The sequence below is a fragment of the Chaetura pelagica genome, unplaced genomic scaffold (genome assembly GCF_000747805.2).
Source record: "Chaetura pelagica isolate M959 unplaced genomic scaffold, ChaPel_1.0 scaffold47, whole genome shotgun sequence".
Taxonomy (NCBI): domain Eukaryota; kingdom Metazoa; phylum Chordata; class Aves; order Apodiformes; family Apodidae; genus Chaetura; species Chaetura pelagica.
Window position 1 is genome coordinate 4887587 of NW_009954140.1, and position 15175 is coordinate 4902761.

The 15175-nt window shown below is 45.4% G+C and overlaps 1 protein-coding gene across 1 annotated transcript in view; it reads right to left on the reverse strand.

Annotated features, from left to right (window-relative positions):
• LOC104393321 (ATP-binding cassette sub-family A member 10-like) overlaps positions 1-15175 on the reverse strand; it is a 66573-nt gene that overhangs the window by 44855 nt on the left and 6543 nt on the right. The window contains exons 12-38 of the mRNA XM_010002800.1: positions 14978-15153; positions 14480-14599; positions 13991-14129; positions 13767-13857; positions 13314-13453; positions 12204-12323; positions 11851-12046; positions 10942-11108; positions 10091-10218; positions 9702-9839; positions 9009-9122; positions 8723-8887; positions 8182-8292; positions 7409-7537; positions 6297-6365; positions 5789-5880; positions 5266-5386; positions 4952-5075; positions 4418-4509; positions 3279-3457; positions 2497-2572; positions 2067-2161; positions 1481-1600; positions 1129-1269; positions 796-875; positions 660-715; positions 5-87 (exon numbers count right to left, since the gene is read on the reverse strand). Of these exons, the coding sequence (XP_010001102.1) occupies positions 5-87; positions 660-715; positions 796-875; positions 1129-1269; positions 1481-1600; positions 2067-2161; positions 2497-2572; positions 3279-3457; positions 4418-4509; positions 4952-5075; positions 5266-5386; positions 5789-5880; positions 6297-6365; positions 7409-7537; positions 8182-8292; positions 8723-8887; positions 9009-9122; positions 9702-9839; positions 10091-10218; positions 10942-11108; positions 11851-12046; positions 12204-12323; positions 13314-13453; positions 13767-13857; positions 13991-14129; positions 14480-14599; positions 14978-15153 (3262 nt within the window). The remainder of the gene's footprint in view (positions 1-4; positions 88-659; positions 716-795; positions 876-1128; positions 1270-1480; positions 1601-2066; positions 2162-2496; positions 2573-3278; positions 3458-4417; positions 4510-4951; positions 5076-5265; positions 5387-5788; positions 5881-6296; positions 6366-7408; positions 7538-8181; positions 8293-8722; positions 8888-9008; positions 9123-9701; positions 9840-10090; positions 10219-10941; positions 11109-11850; positions 12047-12203; positions 12324-13313; positions 13454-13766; positions 13858-13990; positions 14130-14479; positions 14600-14977; positions 15154-15175) is intronic.

Here is a 15175-nt window from a genome sequence, read left to right on the forward strand (position 1 = left end):
CTGCTGAAGGCGTTTCCATTTGAAAGTTTCACCCAAAGTCAGATCAGAATTATCCTTTTCCTGCTCTTGGGAGAGTTCCAAAAACACCTGGAATAGGCAAGATAAAATTCTGATTTCTCTGACTTTCACTAGACACTGTGAAGGGAGGTACAGCTCTGCAAGCCTGAGGAGAGGGATGTGAAGTAGCTTTATGTGGGGAGCATATATGAGGTGGCTGACACTTCTCTGCTCTCTGCTATAACCTGCTGAGAGGCACTGGTGGCTCAGGTGAATCTGTAGAGTAGGTTTTACCCACCAATGGATGGACATAAACATTTCTTGTCTTTGCCACCAGCAACAACCAGCAGCAACCATAGAGGCTGGGCATGGGCATCTACCAAGGGCATCCAGCCTTTGGCTGTGCTCTCTTGAGTGAGTGGAGTCAGGCAGTAACCCCTTCCTAGGCTTGTTCCCACCACGCTAACACCCACCAGTTAAAAAAAAACACCAAAACAAACCAAAACATTTTTCACCACTTTCCCAGTAGATGAGCCCTGGCCCACCACCCCAAGGCAGTTTCTTGGTGAAGCAGCCTCCTGCCAGTGCACTGTCATGGGTCTGGCTGTGGCTTTTATTCCTGCTCAGGCCTTCACAACATATCTAGCCTTGAAACCACCTGCCTGAGCCAAAGTGTTCAGAGAGAAGCTGTACTCCTCCAGGTTGAAGTTCCGTTTGGCTGTGGAGAAACGGGAAGAGAGCAGAAAATTAGCAGTCTGTGTTCCACCTTTTCAAAAAGTCATCGTGTTTTGCTCTTACCTTCCTCTAGCTTGGAGAAGGACTGAGATAGGGGCAGTGCATCTTTCATTGGGACCTTGTAGACTAGCAAACTGGGGAACCTTGAAGAAAGAGAATAAAAGGTGATTCTTGCTCTGCATTGGGTTCTGAGATCAAAACTTTATGTCATGCATGCATGGACATTTTGCTGCAGGGATCCCCGCAGGGTTGGGTGTGGTGACACAATCAAATCAGATCCCCATACACGGACTCTGAGCTGCTCATCCCTCCCCAGAGATCTTGTGTCTGCCCATCACACTGGGCATGTTTCTAGGGTTGAGGTGTTGAAACCACCATCCCATATTTTATAGTTACCGCTCCTGACGGGCTGCGCTTGGGAAAATCCTCAAAACCTCAGCATGGAGACGATCAGCGTGCTCTGGATCCTTGACCTTCATTTCCAGCACATAGACTTTGCCAAACTTGTCCTTCAGGTACTGAATGGAGCCAATGCACCTGCAGGGCAGGGAGGACAAAAAGAAGAGATGTCAGTGCAAAACCGCTGGTGCCCCACCACCTGCTCCTTCCCAAGTTGTGCTGCTGGAGGGATCATGGGGAGCACTTTGTGAAGCCCACAGTGATGGGATCAGGCAGGTGAGGCTGGAGGAAAAGCCCCTGTCTGTGTGGGGGCTGTTTCCCAGCTCAGGCTCGTGCTGCTGCCACCCACCGTAGCTGCCCGGAGACCATGATGGCCACGCGGTCACACACGGCCTCCGCCTCCTCAGTGGAGTTAGTCGTCAGGATGGCTCCTGTCTCCTGGGTTTTCAGGGCAGCACGAATCATCTTCCTGAGGAGCAGAGGAAGGGAAAAGAAAGCTAACACTCCCTAGGAATATCAGACATTTTTTCTTATATCTTTGCCCCTCAAAATGCTTTTTTCCCTAAACCGTGTAAAAATTTGACATACAGCAGCTTTAGCCTGATGTGCTCGTGGTCACACTGAAATAATGACCAAAAAATATTTTTTACTCTATTTCTTCTATAAATTTTACTAAATCCCATATATGACTCTCCTAAAATTTGCAAGAAAGATGAAGGCAAAATGTTTTGTCTCTCCCTGCTCATAGTTTAGCTGGAGAGGACCAGGAAAATGGAGTTTCCAAGGAAACCTCTGGCACGTGATGATGAGCACTAACTGCAGATGGGGTAAAACACTCCTTACCTAACTTAACCTTACCTAACCTTAGGCAACCACTCTTGGCTTCCAAGAGCACACAGAGCCTGGGGGGCCACAGTGCCTGAGGTTTTACTCACCAGAGCAAGTGCTGCCCCTTGGGGTCCATGCCAGTTGATGGCTCATCCAGGAGTAGGACAGTGGGGTTGCCCAGCATACACATGGCAAGGCACACCTAACACAGGGAAAAGGGCTGGAGTCAAAGCTTTTGCAGCCCCTGGCACAATGACTAGAAAGAGCTGTAGGCACCATTGTTTCTTTTATGAGAGTTTATAGGAAATACGTTTTTGGAAAAGCTCATTTCCATCAGCCCACCATGGGAGACAACATGATGCTCTCCCAGGTCCTTCTGCTCATGGAGAGTATTTTTGGTTTGTGCTATGAGGGCTGCAGTGATCATTACAGGTTAAACAAAACACACCTTTCTGGTTATCCCAGTTGACTCTGCTCATGGAGAGGATTTTTGGTTTGTGCTATGAGGGCTGCAGTTACAGGTTAAACAAAACACACCTTTCTGGTTATCCCAGTTGACAGCTGTCTGGGTTTTTTTTTTAAATAGTCTTGAAGCTGCAGAGCAGTCACTATCCTGTGGGGAAAGGGAACAAGAAAAAAGCAAAAAGAACATTTTGGTTATTCCCAACTCATTAAGTGTGGCCAAAATGATAAGAAAATTTAACTTTCTTCCCCTTGCTCTTGACTTCTGCTTGTTTTCATTATACATTTATTGTGTTACTAAAATGTAAGTGAATATTTGAAGCAAAGTGTACTGAATAAGCCACAAGTTCCTTTCTAAACCCATCCTCAGTGTCAACAGCATGATAAATCCATTTCAACTTTGCTGGTGTCAGCCGAGCAGGAGGTGTTTAAACACCCTTTCTTGTAGTGCCAGAATGTAACATGAGATATTTTAGAAATGCTTCCTGAAGATAACACACTTAAAAGGACATTAGCAGTAAATGTATCCCCACTAAATGCTCTTAGGCAAATGGGAAATTTTCTTAACCCACTCACGTAGTCACAACATTTAGCACAGAAGCACTTGGGTGGCTCCATTTCCTGAGTTTCAAGGTTGTCTCTGGCTCACAGTGAATTTGGACTTTATGTTCCCCCACCCATGCCCTGGGACTGAGGGATAAAATGCTGACCAAGCCCTGGAAGACCCGTGGCTCCATTTCCTGAGTTTCAAAGTTGTCTCTGGCTCACAGTAAATTTGGACTTTACGCTCCCCCACCCACGCCCTGGGACTGGGGGATAAAATGCTGACCAAGCCCTGGAAGACCCCCCACCCGTACCGGTTGACAGCAGCAGTTGTGTCCTCCTTGCGCACCCCTTTCACGGCAGCGTAAACCTGCAGGTGCTCGTGCACGGTGAGGTCCGGCCAGAGAGGGTCCTTCTGTGGGCAGTAGCCCAGGGAGGAAGGCACGTGGTCCTGGAGGGAGAACGTTGCTCCATCTCCCGTCTTCATCAGCACCTGCACAACCAGGCTGGTGGGTTTCCTCTCACCTTGCCCAGGTACAAGGGTTACGGTGCAGAGGGGTTATGGTTCCTGTCCCTGGCAGTGTTCAAGGGCAGGTTGGATGGGGCTCAGAGCAACCTGGTCTAGTGGGAGGTGTCCCTGCCCATGCAGGAGGGTTGGATCTAGGTGATCTTTAAGGTCCCTTCCAACCCAAACCATTCTATGATTCTGTGAAGAAGACTATGGGCTTCACTGGGATTCAGGTGAGGAAACCCGAAGTGCAAGGGTGTGAGTTTGCAGCCCTCATTTACATGCTTTCCTAATATTAACATGCTTTCCTAATATTAACATGGCCACTTATGGTAGGTGCAACTGCTTGTCAAAGTTAGAAGTAGATCACAGAATTTTTCATTAATACATTAAGAAGAAGGATAATTAAACTGATAGAGGGTCTAGAGCACAAGTTTTAAAAGGAGCAGCTGAGGGAACTGAGCTTGCTTAGCCTGGAGAAAAGGAGGATAAGAGGAGTCCTTGCTCTCTACAGCTGAGAGGTCTCTTCTCCCAAGTAATAAGCAATAGAACAAAGGGAAATGGCTTGAAGTTGTGCAAGATGAGGTTTATATTAGGTATCAGGAAAAATTTCTTCCCCAAAAGGGTTGTGAGGCCCTGGCACAGGCTGCTCAGGGCAGAGCTGGTGTCACCATCCCTGAAGGGATTTCAAAGACATGTATGTGTTGCTAAGGGGGACAGTTTATTGGTGGATCTGGCAGTGTGCTGGTTTGATAGCTGGATTTGAAGATCTTAAAGGTCTTTCCAACCAAAATGATTCTGTGATTATTTAATGACACAGTGAATTCAGTTAAAACCTTGATAATTAATAATGCTTTGAAAAAACCCCTATAACTAAGCCTCGGTGCAAGGTTTGCACTTGCCCTTTTCTGATGGATCTGTCCCTTTTCTCCAGGCATCTCCTACCTGCCCAGCAGTCAGTGGTGTCCCTCCAGTAATCATCTTGATAGCTGTGCTCTTACCAGCTCCATTGGGCCCCAGAAGTCCTAATACTTCTCCTGGAATCACCACACAGAATTTCTTAGTAATACTCCTCATTCAACAAATTTATCAGGCACAGCCCCACAAAGGAAAAAATACAAAAGAGAGCATGCTAGTATCAAATATCTTATTAAACAGTATAAATGTATGTTCTGAGAGCCCATAACATTTCAACTCTTGACTGATGCTGAGATGCTTTTAGAAGCCCCTGCTGAATTGGACCCTGGACAGAGGGGGCTGCAGGATTTTAGATAACACTGAGTCAAAGGTAACCAACGAGATGCATCCACCTCACATTGCTCACTAACACATCAGCCACAGATCAAACAGGCCTGAACCACAGAGCAAATACCTTGACCTTTATGTCCTTGCTCAGGTCACTGAGAATCTGCAGAGAATTAACTCCCTGGTGCGACTGGGGCTCCCAAACAGGTCTAGGAGAATAATTCCAGTTCTCACCTTTTTTAACACAGAAGGAGATATTTTTGGTGGCTATTTTCTTCTTCTTCTTCTTCTTGCAAATGGAACCACCTTGCTTTATTTTATATTCCTTGCACAGATTGCTGACTATAATGGCTGATTTCTGAAGTGAGGAGGAAGAAGAAAGATGAGTGTATGATCCTGGATAGCATCAAACCTTCAGTAATATTACTCCATTAACAAAGGCAGAAAACTTTCTAAAGGTCTTTTGAGTTCCTTGAGAATCTGAGGTGCAACAGGAACACAGTATTGTAGGTGTTAGTTAGGTTACCATTGGTGGTAGTTAGTTGTACCTCCTCCTCCTGACTTGGAGCAACCATGGCCATTTTCACTGCTGCTCTTTCAGCTTTCACATCTTCATCTTCCTCTTCAAGCTCCACGGGGTGCTGGTGGCTACTCTCTCTTGGGGAAGTCCTACAAAGCAACCAGATTAATCCTGCCATTTTGGTCTTTGTTCTCCACCAATGCATTTTGGATAGACCAAGAGTGAGTGTCCCTCTGTTTCAACGTTTCTTGTGGGTTTTTATAATTTATTATTAATTTTGAATATTTGTAATCTTTTTGTGTTGTACAAAGAACCAGGCTGGTACATCCACACAGCACAGGCAACACGGTGTGGTGGTGCAAACAAGCTTGAGAGCTGGTTTATATTATTGTAGAACTGCAGTATTTAAGGGGCTATTTTAGTTATTAAAAACCACCAGTACTAAAAATATTAATATATTTTCAAGTAGGCAATGATATCTGATCAAAATGTTGTCTTGAAGGGAGTTTAGATCTTGCATGTACCTGTGGTGCTTGTGTGTTTATACAAACCTAAATATTGGGAGCCTTCTCAGAACTGCTTTTCCACGTAGTAGCTCCAACGATAGAAGGAGAACAATGAAATACACGGAGTGGATGTAAGGCTGGAAAAAAAAGTTGCCATGTTAACAGCTTTGCCTTCCATCCACCTACAGCTGTAACTGAGGAGATGGGGGCAGTGATATAAAATATGTGGGGGAAAAACACAGTATGTAAGGATAAAAAATTCATTAACATTTAAGTGCAGGGTAATCCTGAAGGCTGTGAGCTCTACAGGCACTTACTGCAGAAAATACCAATAGTAGAAGACAAACAATTCATAAAATAACAGGACAGCATTAAGAGATCTGAGCTTGTTTCATTTTCCCTTCCCCATTTCAAAGGGTCTGTCACCCAAACCCACCAAGAGCCTCCTTCTGCATGAAGTGAGCTCAGGGCTCCTGCCTCCTTCCTCATCCCTGAGGGCAGGATTTAGGGGACACACATTCCTAAATTAAAGTAATCTTAAATGTTTTCTTACTGCAAAGACAGCTATTAGTACATGATGCTGCACAATCTGAGTGAGTAAGTAAGCTTCTGGTATAAAAATCTATAAAAAAAAAAAAAAGACAAAAAATTACACAATGAAGACCTGTAATTCTTCAGTAAACCACTGGCTAACTTTGTAATGCTTAAAGCAAACAACAAATACTTTGAAAATGTACAAAACCTTTTGATTTACCCAAAATATTCCCGTACAGATTAACAAATAGAGATGTTTGTCTATGGGCATCCCAGTCCTGTACTAGAAAGTGTCACAGCACTCAGTATCTGACAGACCTTCTGGGGGCAATGGCCTATCACAGGAAAACATCTGGTCTCCTCTCCTTTGGGGTCCCACTGGAGAAGAGGTAGAGGTGAGTGGGACAGGACAGAAGAGTCTTTTCTATTTGGGCTTCACTACTGGGTCATTTTTGGCTCATAAATTGTCTTCCACATATCTGGAGGCTTTTGTTAGATTTTTAGCTGACTTTCCACAATCATCCTGAGCTGATGTGGAGTAAAGTGTCTTGTGAGTTTTCTTCGTTCTCACTCAGCTTCCATGCAAAGTCAAATGTTTAACTTCAAATTTTCTCGTATGACTTTTCAAGCCGAGTTACTTGACTCTGCATGGCAAGAATGAAGAGTGCTCATCTAATCATAGGATGTCTTGGTTTGCAAGGGTCATCTAGTCCAACCCCCCTACAATAAGCAGGGACATCTCACACTAGAACAGGTTGTTCAGAGCCCCGTCAAGCCTGACCTTGAATGTCTCCAGGGATGGAGCCTCCACCACCTCTCTAGGCAACCTGTTCCATTGATCCACCACCCTCATATGAAAGAACTTTTTCCTAATGTCCAACCTAAATCTACAGACACAGCTCAAATGCACAAAGTAGCCTCCAAGCCTTAATGAACACTTGGAAAAATTAGATCTGATCCAAAATGGCCAATTAATGAGGCACTCTGGCCATTTGGGAAATCCCACCCAGAAGAGGGAACCAATGAGGCTTCCCAGGACACAGCCTGTGGTTACCACCAGATGTTGCTCACAAGGACACATGGTTGTGTTTTATGATGGAGTTCCTCTCCTTGCCCAGTGCCACCACTTACATGGCAGGTGAGGTAGCTTATAGGCAGCAGTGGGTACACAGGAATCAGGAGACACACAACGTAGAGGGAGGTAACAGGACTGATTTCGAAGTCCATGATTTTACTGATGATTAAAGAAACAATGCATACCTAAAGATAAAGTAAGAGGGTAATTTAGCTGATGGGAAGGGTTATGATCCTCACTGGTCTTAAAAATTGTGTGCATCTATCTTTTCAATTCCCTGTTAAATTTCTAAAGGCAGACAAGACATTTAAAAGTGAGAAATGGTGAGGGTTCAGGAGGTCCTTGGCTGTTTCTGCCTAATGATGGGCTGCTGGTTTGGGTCAGCCAGAGAGACTTCTTCCCAGGCATGGGGCTGCCTCAGGCAGAAGAATGGAGTCTGGATACCAATTTGTTCTTTCCCACCTCTGTTCATTCCAAATAACCCACCTCTTTCCAAGTCAGGTTCAGGCTCTCTGCATCTGACCTGATGGCCCGTGTCTCAACACCTTACATCTCTTGGATGTGAGGTGTTGAACAGAGCAATAAATAACAATTTTTGCCTTCATTCCTGCACCAGCCCAGAGTGGATCCAAGCATTTCCCTGTGCCACTGCAGGATGGTGGGAACAGAACATGGTGACAGGAATTTAATACAGAACTGACTACTATAAAACACACACCCGAATTTATGTTCTACATCTATATTTGGTGTTTTGACCTCTAGTTCACCCTTAAAATCTCAAAATACATTTCTGCAAACCCTGCAGCACATTACAAAGCCACATGCTTACCACTGTCAGGATAAAAGACCAAAAATTACAGTTCCATCCTTTGCAGAAGATGAAGGAGATGACATAGATGAGGAGAACAATGGAAATTCCATAGCCACATGTACCCATGATCTACAGGGGGGGAAAAAATATTGAAAAAAATGGAGTGTTGTCCACAACCTATATATGTAGTTCAGTTTGGACAATCATACATTGAGATCAGGGTATTCATAAATGACCACAACTTTACTTCTAAGTGTAGAAGAGTAAATTCAAGCAAGATTTATTGCCTTTTATCTCCAGCTGGAGAAACCCAAATGATAGGAGGTGAAACTAGGAGGTCAGTAAGCATCTGGGGACCCAGAGGTTTGCCAGCACCATCTGCACCCACACTGTCTCAGCTACCCCCTACACATGCTCAAAATATGACTCCAATCCCTCCCTAGGGAAATGATCACCAGAACAACATGTACCAGGCAGAAGAAGGTATAGAAGCTCCCAGAAATCTCATATGACTCCAGTCCCTCCCTAGGGAACCGATGATCACCAGAACAACATGTACCAGACAGAAGAAGGTATAGAAGCTCCCAGAAATCTCGTTGCTCATGGCAAACTGAAGCCCAAACATGGAGAAGAGAAGAAACCAGCAGAGTGGGATGTCCACCAGTGCGCGGCCAATGGGGGAAAATCCCACCTCTGTTTTTGGTCTTCTGGCACTTTGTGCTGGCTGCAAAGCTGCTTATGGCAGTACAGAGAAAAACACCTTGGGCTGCCCATTGTGTTCAAATGTCCCCATGGCAGTACAGTTGCAATCCCACCCCAAATCTGCTTCATTTCAAATAATTTACCTTGTAATCCTGCACGTAGCCCATTGCAAAGTGAGCAGGACAAGCAGGGAATAACAACGGCATGTAAATGCAGTAAAAAGAAATAAGGTGACTCCGCAATTCTGAAAGATTTATCTGAAAACAGAAGCACAAAGCATTTGTAAAAAACATCTGTAAAAACATCTGCAATGCAATGGCTAGCTGCCACAGTTCATCTGACTGCATTTCTCATGAGGTACGGGGCACTATGAACACCAAATGGGATTGGAAGTCAAATATTGGCAGGAGGAAGGTTTTCCTCAAACCATAGCCCTGCAAAGTGCTTGTGACTGGTGAGGAGAGATGGGAGGTGCAGGTCCCATTTCTCCATCCTAGCTGTGTGGTGAGGTATCTCTTCTGTCAATTGATGAGCCACAGCTTGGATAACATGATGTAGAGAATATGGAAGAAACCCTCCCACCCTCCCCAGAAACCCTCTCACCCTCCCCAGAAACCCTCTCTGTTCAGCAACCCTGAAGACCCAACAAGGAAAAATTAACTTCAGCTTTCCTGAAGTCAAACATGATGTTCCCAGAGCCACCAGTGAGGAGGGTGGGTCTACAGGTACAGGCAGCCCCACGTGGCTTCCCATTAAAATCTGATCACTACTGAGATCTTAAGCAGATTTAAGAACTATTTTCTGGCACCTTCTGGCTGGCAGGCTGAGACACTTACAAAGACAAACGGGTGGCTCCAGACCCGAATGTGCGCCGTGGAGTTGAGGGCTCTCAGCAGAGAGTTGCTGATGACGTTGACAAGCACTGGGAAGCAGTTGATGGCCTCTATGTGGCATAACACACTAAACCTGTAGCTCTTCAAAGAGCAAGGAAACAAGATGAGAACTCTTGGCTTCTCTTGCAGGGAAGCAGCAACAGAAGTGTGCCAGGAGAATCCAGGCCTAAAATAATTTGTTTTGCCCAGGCTTTGTTTGCTAAAACAGGAGTTACCAGGTACTGGAGGTCTGCAGAGCTGTGCTGCAAAAATCCCACAGAGCTGGTGGAGGCATTTGGGTTAATTATTCAATTGCTGGGAATAAACAGGAGGAAGAGATGGAAAATCCTCACCTGGCCTTTGCGGGACACCTGTATAGCCCCGTTGTGTTTTAGCTCCTCCGTGATATTTTCCTGGCTTGTTATTTCCACTTTGAGATCTTGGCTCTCAAGAGTGCGGATAAAGTCTTCAATGGCTGTGCCTGGTGTGAAAGCCAAAAGCAAAGGAACTGTAATCCTGAAGATCAGAGAATCTCTGATGGTTTGTTGGTTTCTTTAAAAGCCATGACCACCAAACAAAACCAGAGGAAGTCTGATAACTGTGGATGTCAGCACAGATGTGGTGGATCGTTGCACATTCATTTCTGTGAAGTTACTGGATTTCAGTTTCAATGACTGAATCTTGCATTGCCTTTTTCCTTTTTTTCTGCCCTTGCTGAGTTGCTACAAAATGTGTTTTCCTTACTGACAACCTGATGAAGCCACCAGTATCATTGTCTGGCAAACAATATGAGATAGCATCCACTCATAGGGAAGGGACAACTCTGGAAGTTGACTGCTAATCTGAGCCAGCAGGAGTGAGCCCTTACTGGTGCCTGGTTTGAGGATCCCAGTCTGAAAATGTAGAAATTGCTTGGACAGAGATCTGCATTTGGGGCAGGGAAAAAGAAATGGATCCCTTCTAATCCCATCTGCTACAGTTCCCTTTTCACATCACTGCATCAGCTTCACCAGCTGCTGAAGCCAAAGGAGGCTTCATTCACAACCCTTTAGAAATTACAATTTCTGTGCTCTTCTGTCACTAAAACCTTCCCCTGAGTCCCCTCCATCCTACACCTGTCTGCTCCTTCCAGTTATTTCCCTTTGCAACAGCAAGAAGCCCTAGAATAGGAAAGAGAGATGGAGGAAGGGCTCGTTCCCCTCACCTGTGCTGTTTTGGACCAAGAGGCTGGTGGTGTCTGAGCGAGCCCTCTTCCCCAGGGGCAGGAAGTACCGTGCTGCTGAGAGCTCCCAGGCTCCCAGGCTATTCCAGGCAGCAAGCAGGAACAGTTGCAAAACCACAGGAAGCAGAAGAACCACATAGAGCAGCAAACTACATTAAGAAAGAGATGAATAAACACTCTGAAAACAGACATTCAGCAGCATGCTGAACTGGAATATACTCTGCCATCGGGCATGAGATCATTTACTCTGGTTACCCAATGCTTTGTTTGTTACAATTTTTGGCAATTTTCTTTTCAGAAGTCTCAAACCTTGATCATTCACCAGGGGCCTCAAAATTTAGCAGGGAGAGGACATCAGATCTCCCAGTGCTCAACTTTTTAGGGCCATGAAATGCCTTTTAGACTTCCTCTTTTCATAGATGAGCCTGTTCCTTCTGTTTCTTGTGCCCCACCAGGGAACACCAGCAGGCCAGATTGAAGACCAGTAGGGTCAAATCAGTTCAGATACTGGCAAAATGAGAAAAATTAAGAAAAATAAAAATAAAATTAAAAAAAAAAAGAAAAAAAAAAAAGGAGGAAGTCTGAAAGCAGTACTTTTGCCTCCTCTCTCTGGACACTAGTTTTATTTTAAAACTTCCTCCTGGAATGGATTCCCCTTGCATAAGACACTCAGTATAGAACTGAAAATGCACAAGAGGCAGATTTTATGTTACTGGCACTGGAAAGGCAGGAGTTTTCCTCCCTGAGTGCAAACTACCAAGGTCATTCATAGCCAAGACCTGATATCACTTAATCCAAGCACTCATCAAAACAGGGGTGTGAAGGTTGTTCCCCCTGCTGTGACCTGTGTCCAGTTCCAGATCTGCAAGAGAGAATCACTTTGATACTTACATTGACCGCAGGGTTTTCACTGAACTTTTAAGCTTTAAGAAATGGACCCATGCCATGGCAGAGACCTGCTGCCTCCAGAGAGCCCAGCTGCTGAGTTCCACCTTCTTCCCATCCGAGAGCAGCAGGGAGCCCAGCTCTGTCTCCCCAGGGCTCCGCGGTCCTGCACCTTCCCTCTCCTCCCCAGGGACACACTCATCTGCAGAGAGGTTTATGTCTGAGATCAGCTTCTGCATTGCAATGTATGAAAAATTAAGAGCTGCCTCCTAACCAGCTGTTGGAGGCATGCCCAGGGGTTACTGCAAAGTAGCCACCCTCTTCAGCTACAGGTGGTGTATTTGCAGCCACCGTTGTACCTTCCTCATCCACCGTGGCTTCTTTCTCCAGTCTCTGGAAGACATCCTGCAGGGTTGTCATGCTAACTCCATAATTGATAATCCCCTGGTTGGAGCAGCTGTCGAGGCCACTGAACAGATCTGCAGGACAGAGATAACACAAGTGCCTTCAAGGCTTCCAACATAGGCAGGTATCTCCAAATCAGACTTTGCTTCAGTTGAGTTAGGCTGACTGGAGCATCTCCAGCCACAGGTAAAATGGTAAAGAAGTGAGCAGAGGATCTGGAGGGACATAAACTGTCAGGTCATTGAAGATGTTTTCCTATTTAGCACCAGTTTAGGTTTTTCACTACAAGCACTGGAAAATATTGTACATTTTGATCTTAAGCATACAGGTGTTAAACTGGGGCGGGGCGGGGGGGGGAAGACAAGATGCAACAGTTCTGAAGTCCTTATGTGACTCCTGTAGAAAATGTCCCTCTTGGTTTCTCTCTCCCCCCATTTGTGATTATTTTTTTTTTTTCCTCTATGGACAATCCTCAGTTGTTTTAATACACGTTACCTGGGAATTTATTTGTGTTTTCTAATGGCAGTTTGTATCTCAGCTCATACTGGCTGTGTCCTGAGAACGTGGCGTTGGGGATGTGCTGTTTCACCACCGCTGTCACGGTCCCCGAGTCACAAGACTCACTGATGTGGATCCTGCTCAGTTGAAAAAAACCAGAAGCTTAGCTTGGGGAAAAAAAAACCAAACCAAACCACAAGCCACAACAACAACCCAGCCAAACAACAGCCACCATTGTATTTTCTAGGATATAGCAAACAAACTCCAGCATCCTTCACTCATGCCTTATTCCAGAGCCACGTGCTGCTTCACTTAGTGTAACTGAATATTAATTCAGTTAACTTTCTTGTTTTGGTGGCATCTGTCTGTGGTTTCCTTCCTACAGTGACTTTGCAGGCTCCTTGTACATGCATGTCGGGGGGGGGGATAGACAAGATGCAACAGTTCTGAAGTCCTTATGTGACTCCTGTAGAAAATGTCCCTCTTGGTTTCTCTCTTCCCCCATTTGTGATTTATTTTTTTTTTTTCCTCTATGGACAATCCTCAGTTGTTTTAATACACGTTACCTGGGAATTTATTTGTGTTTTCTAATGGCAGTTTGTATCTCAGCTCATACTGGCTGTGTCCTGAGAACGTGGCGTTGGGGATGTGCTGTTTCACCACCGCTGTCACGGTCCCCGAGTCACAAGACTCACTGATGTGGATCCTGCTCAGTTGAAAAAAACCAGAAGCTTAGCTTGGGGAAAAAAAAACCAAACCAAACCACAAGCCACAACAACAACCCAGCCAAACAACAGCCACCATTGTATTTTCTAGGATATAGCAAACAAACTCCAGCATCCTTCACTCATGCCTTATTCCAGAGCCACGTGCTGCTTCACTTAGTGTAACTGAATATTAATTCAGTTAACTTTCTTGTTTTGGTGGCATCTGTCTGTGGTTTCCTTCCTACAGTGACTTTGCAGGCTCCTTGTACATGCATGTCCCCAGATGCTCATTTCTGGGGCTGAAGTAGATACCTTAAATGATAGCCAATCCCCCATTTTTTCTTCAAGAACAGGGAAGAACCAACACACTTCAGCCTCCCGTGCGAGAGAAAAGCCTTGCGGTCTGAAGAAAGAAAAAGCCAAAGAAATGGATCCTGTAGAGCAGCAGCAGTTCACACTGGGCTTTTTTTTTTGTGGCTGAACCCCACGTGGACTTTCTGCTCCAGGGTTATCCTGCAGAGCTGCTACAGGGTTACCTGCAAAGATGTCAGCCTCGTCCATGGACTGAGTAGTGAACAGGATGACCTGGCCAGCTCTGTGCTCCTTGAGGACGTTCCACAGCTGGTACCTGGAAAGAGGATCCAGCCCAGCTGTTGGCTCATCCAGCAACAAAATCTGCAGAAAGGAGGAAGTCAGACATTATTTGCTGCTGGAGCAATTGCATGGCTTTTTGGGTTTAGTGTTCCCCTGAAAGCCTCAGGTCCTGAACGGAAGAGAGCCAGGCCACCTTTTCTGCAGGAATAACAGTTCTGAGAGCTGTGCAGGGAACTGCCTGTCTGCTTTAAAACTAGAGAGCAAAGTGAGCTACAAATTTAACACAAGGAAATTATTAAGTTTATTCTTTTTGATAGTTATGAGCCCTTTAAAGAGGTCATGGGCAAACTTGTGGTCAAGTACATCCATAAGGTTTTAGTTATGTTGGACCTACATGTTCCCTGTGCTGCAGAGCAGTGGTGCTGCTTTACCTGGGGGTTTCCAAGCAGGGTGATTCCAATGGATAACTTCCTTTTCTGCCCACCACTCAGCTTCTCAGCTTGAGTGTCTTGAATGTTACTGATACCCAGCAGGTCCAAAATTTTTTGCACCTAGAACAGCACAAGAATGTTCATTCTCAGCATGAGTTGTCCTTCCATCCTTTGTTAGCCATGAAGGAGCTGTGGCTGGGTCTGATGACAGTTTCTAGGAGCATGTAGTGAGGTCTAGCTTGTACCCACACCAACCCACCAATGGCAGGAGCAGCTGCTCCAGGAGCTGCTGCATCCCTTCTTCTCCTTGGGCTTGGCAGAGGAATAGCTGTGGTTGCACCAAGCCCAGAAGTTTGCCTAGCTAGACAACAGCTTCAACATTCAGAAGACACAGCCAGGTGGGCCCTTGGACCTCTCCAGGCCAAAAGGAGCCTTTACAGAAGCCTAGGCTTTGCCCACAGCCTTACAGTGCTGCTCTGGAGGAGAACCCACCCTTACCTCTTGCTCTGCCTCCTTGGACTTGATGCCTTTGATTTCTGCAAAAATTTTCAGATTTTGTTTCACTGTTAAGACTTCAAACTGGACGTTGAATTGTGGGCAAATGCCAATCATCTCTCTGATCTCTTCCCTGTCTCCTGCTTCAGAGAGGTTGTAGTTGTAGATGGTTGCAGAGCCTGTTTACAGGAATAAATGTGA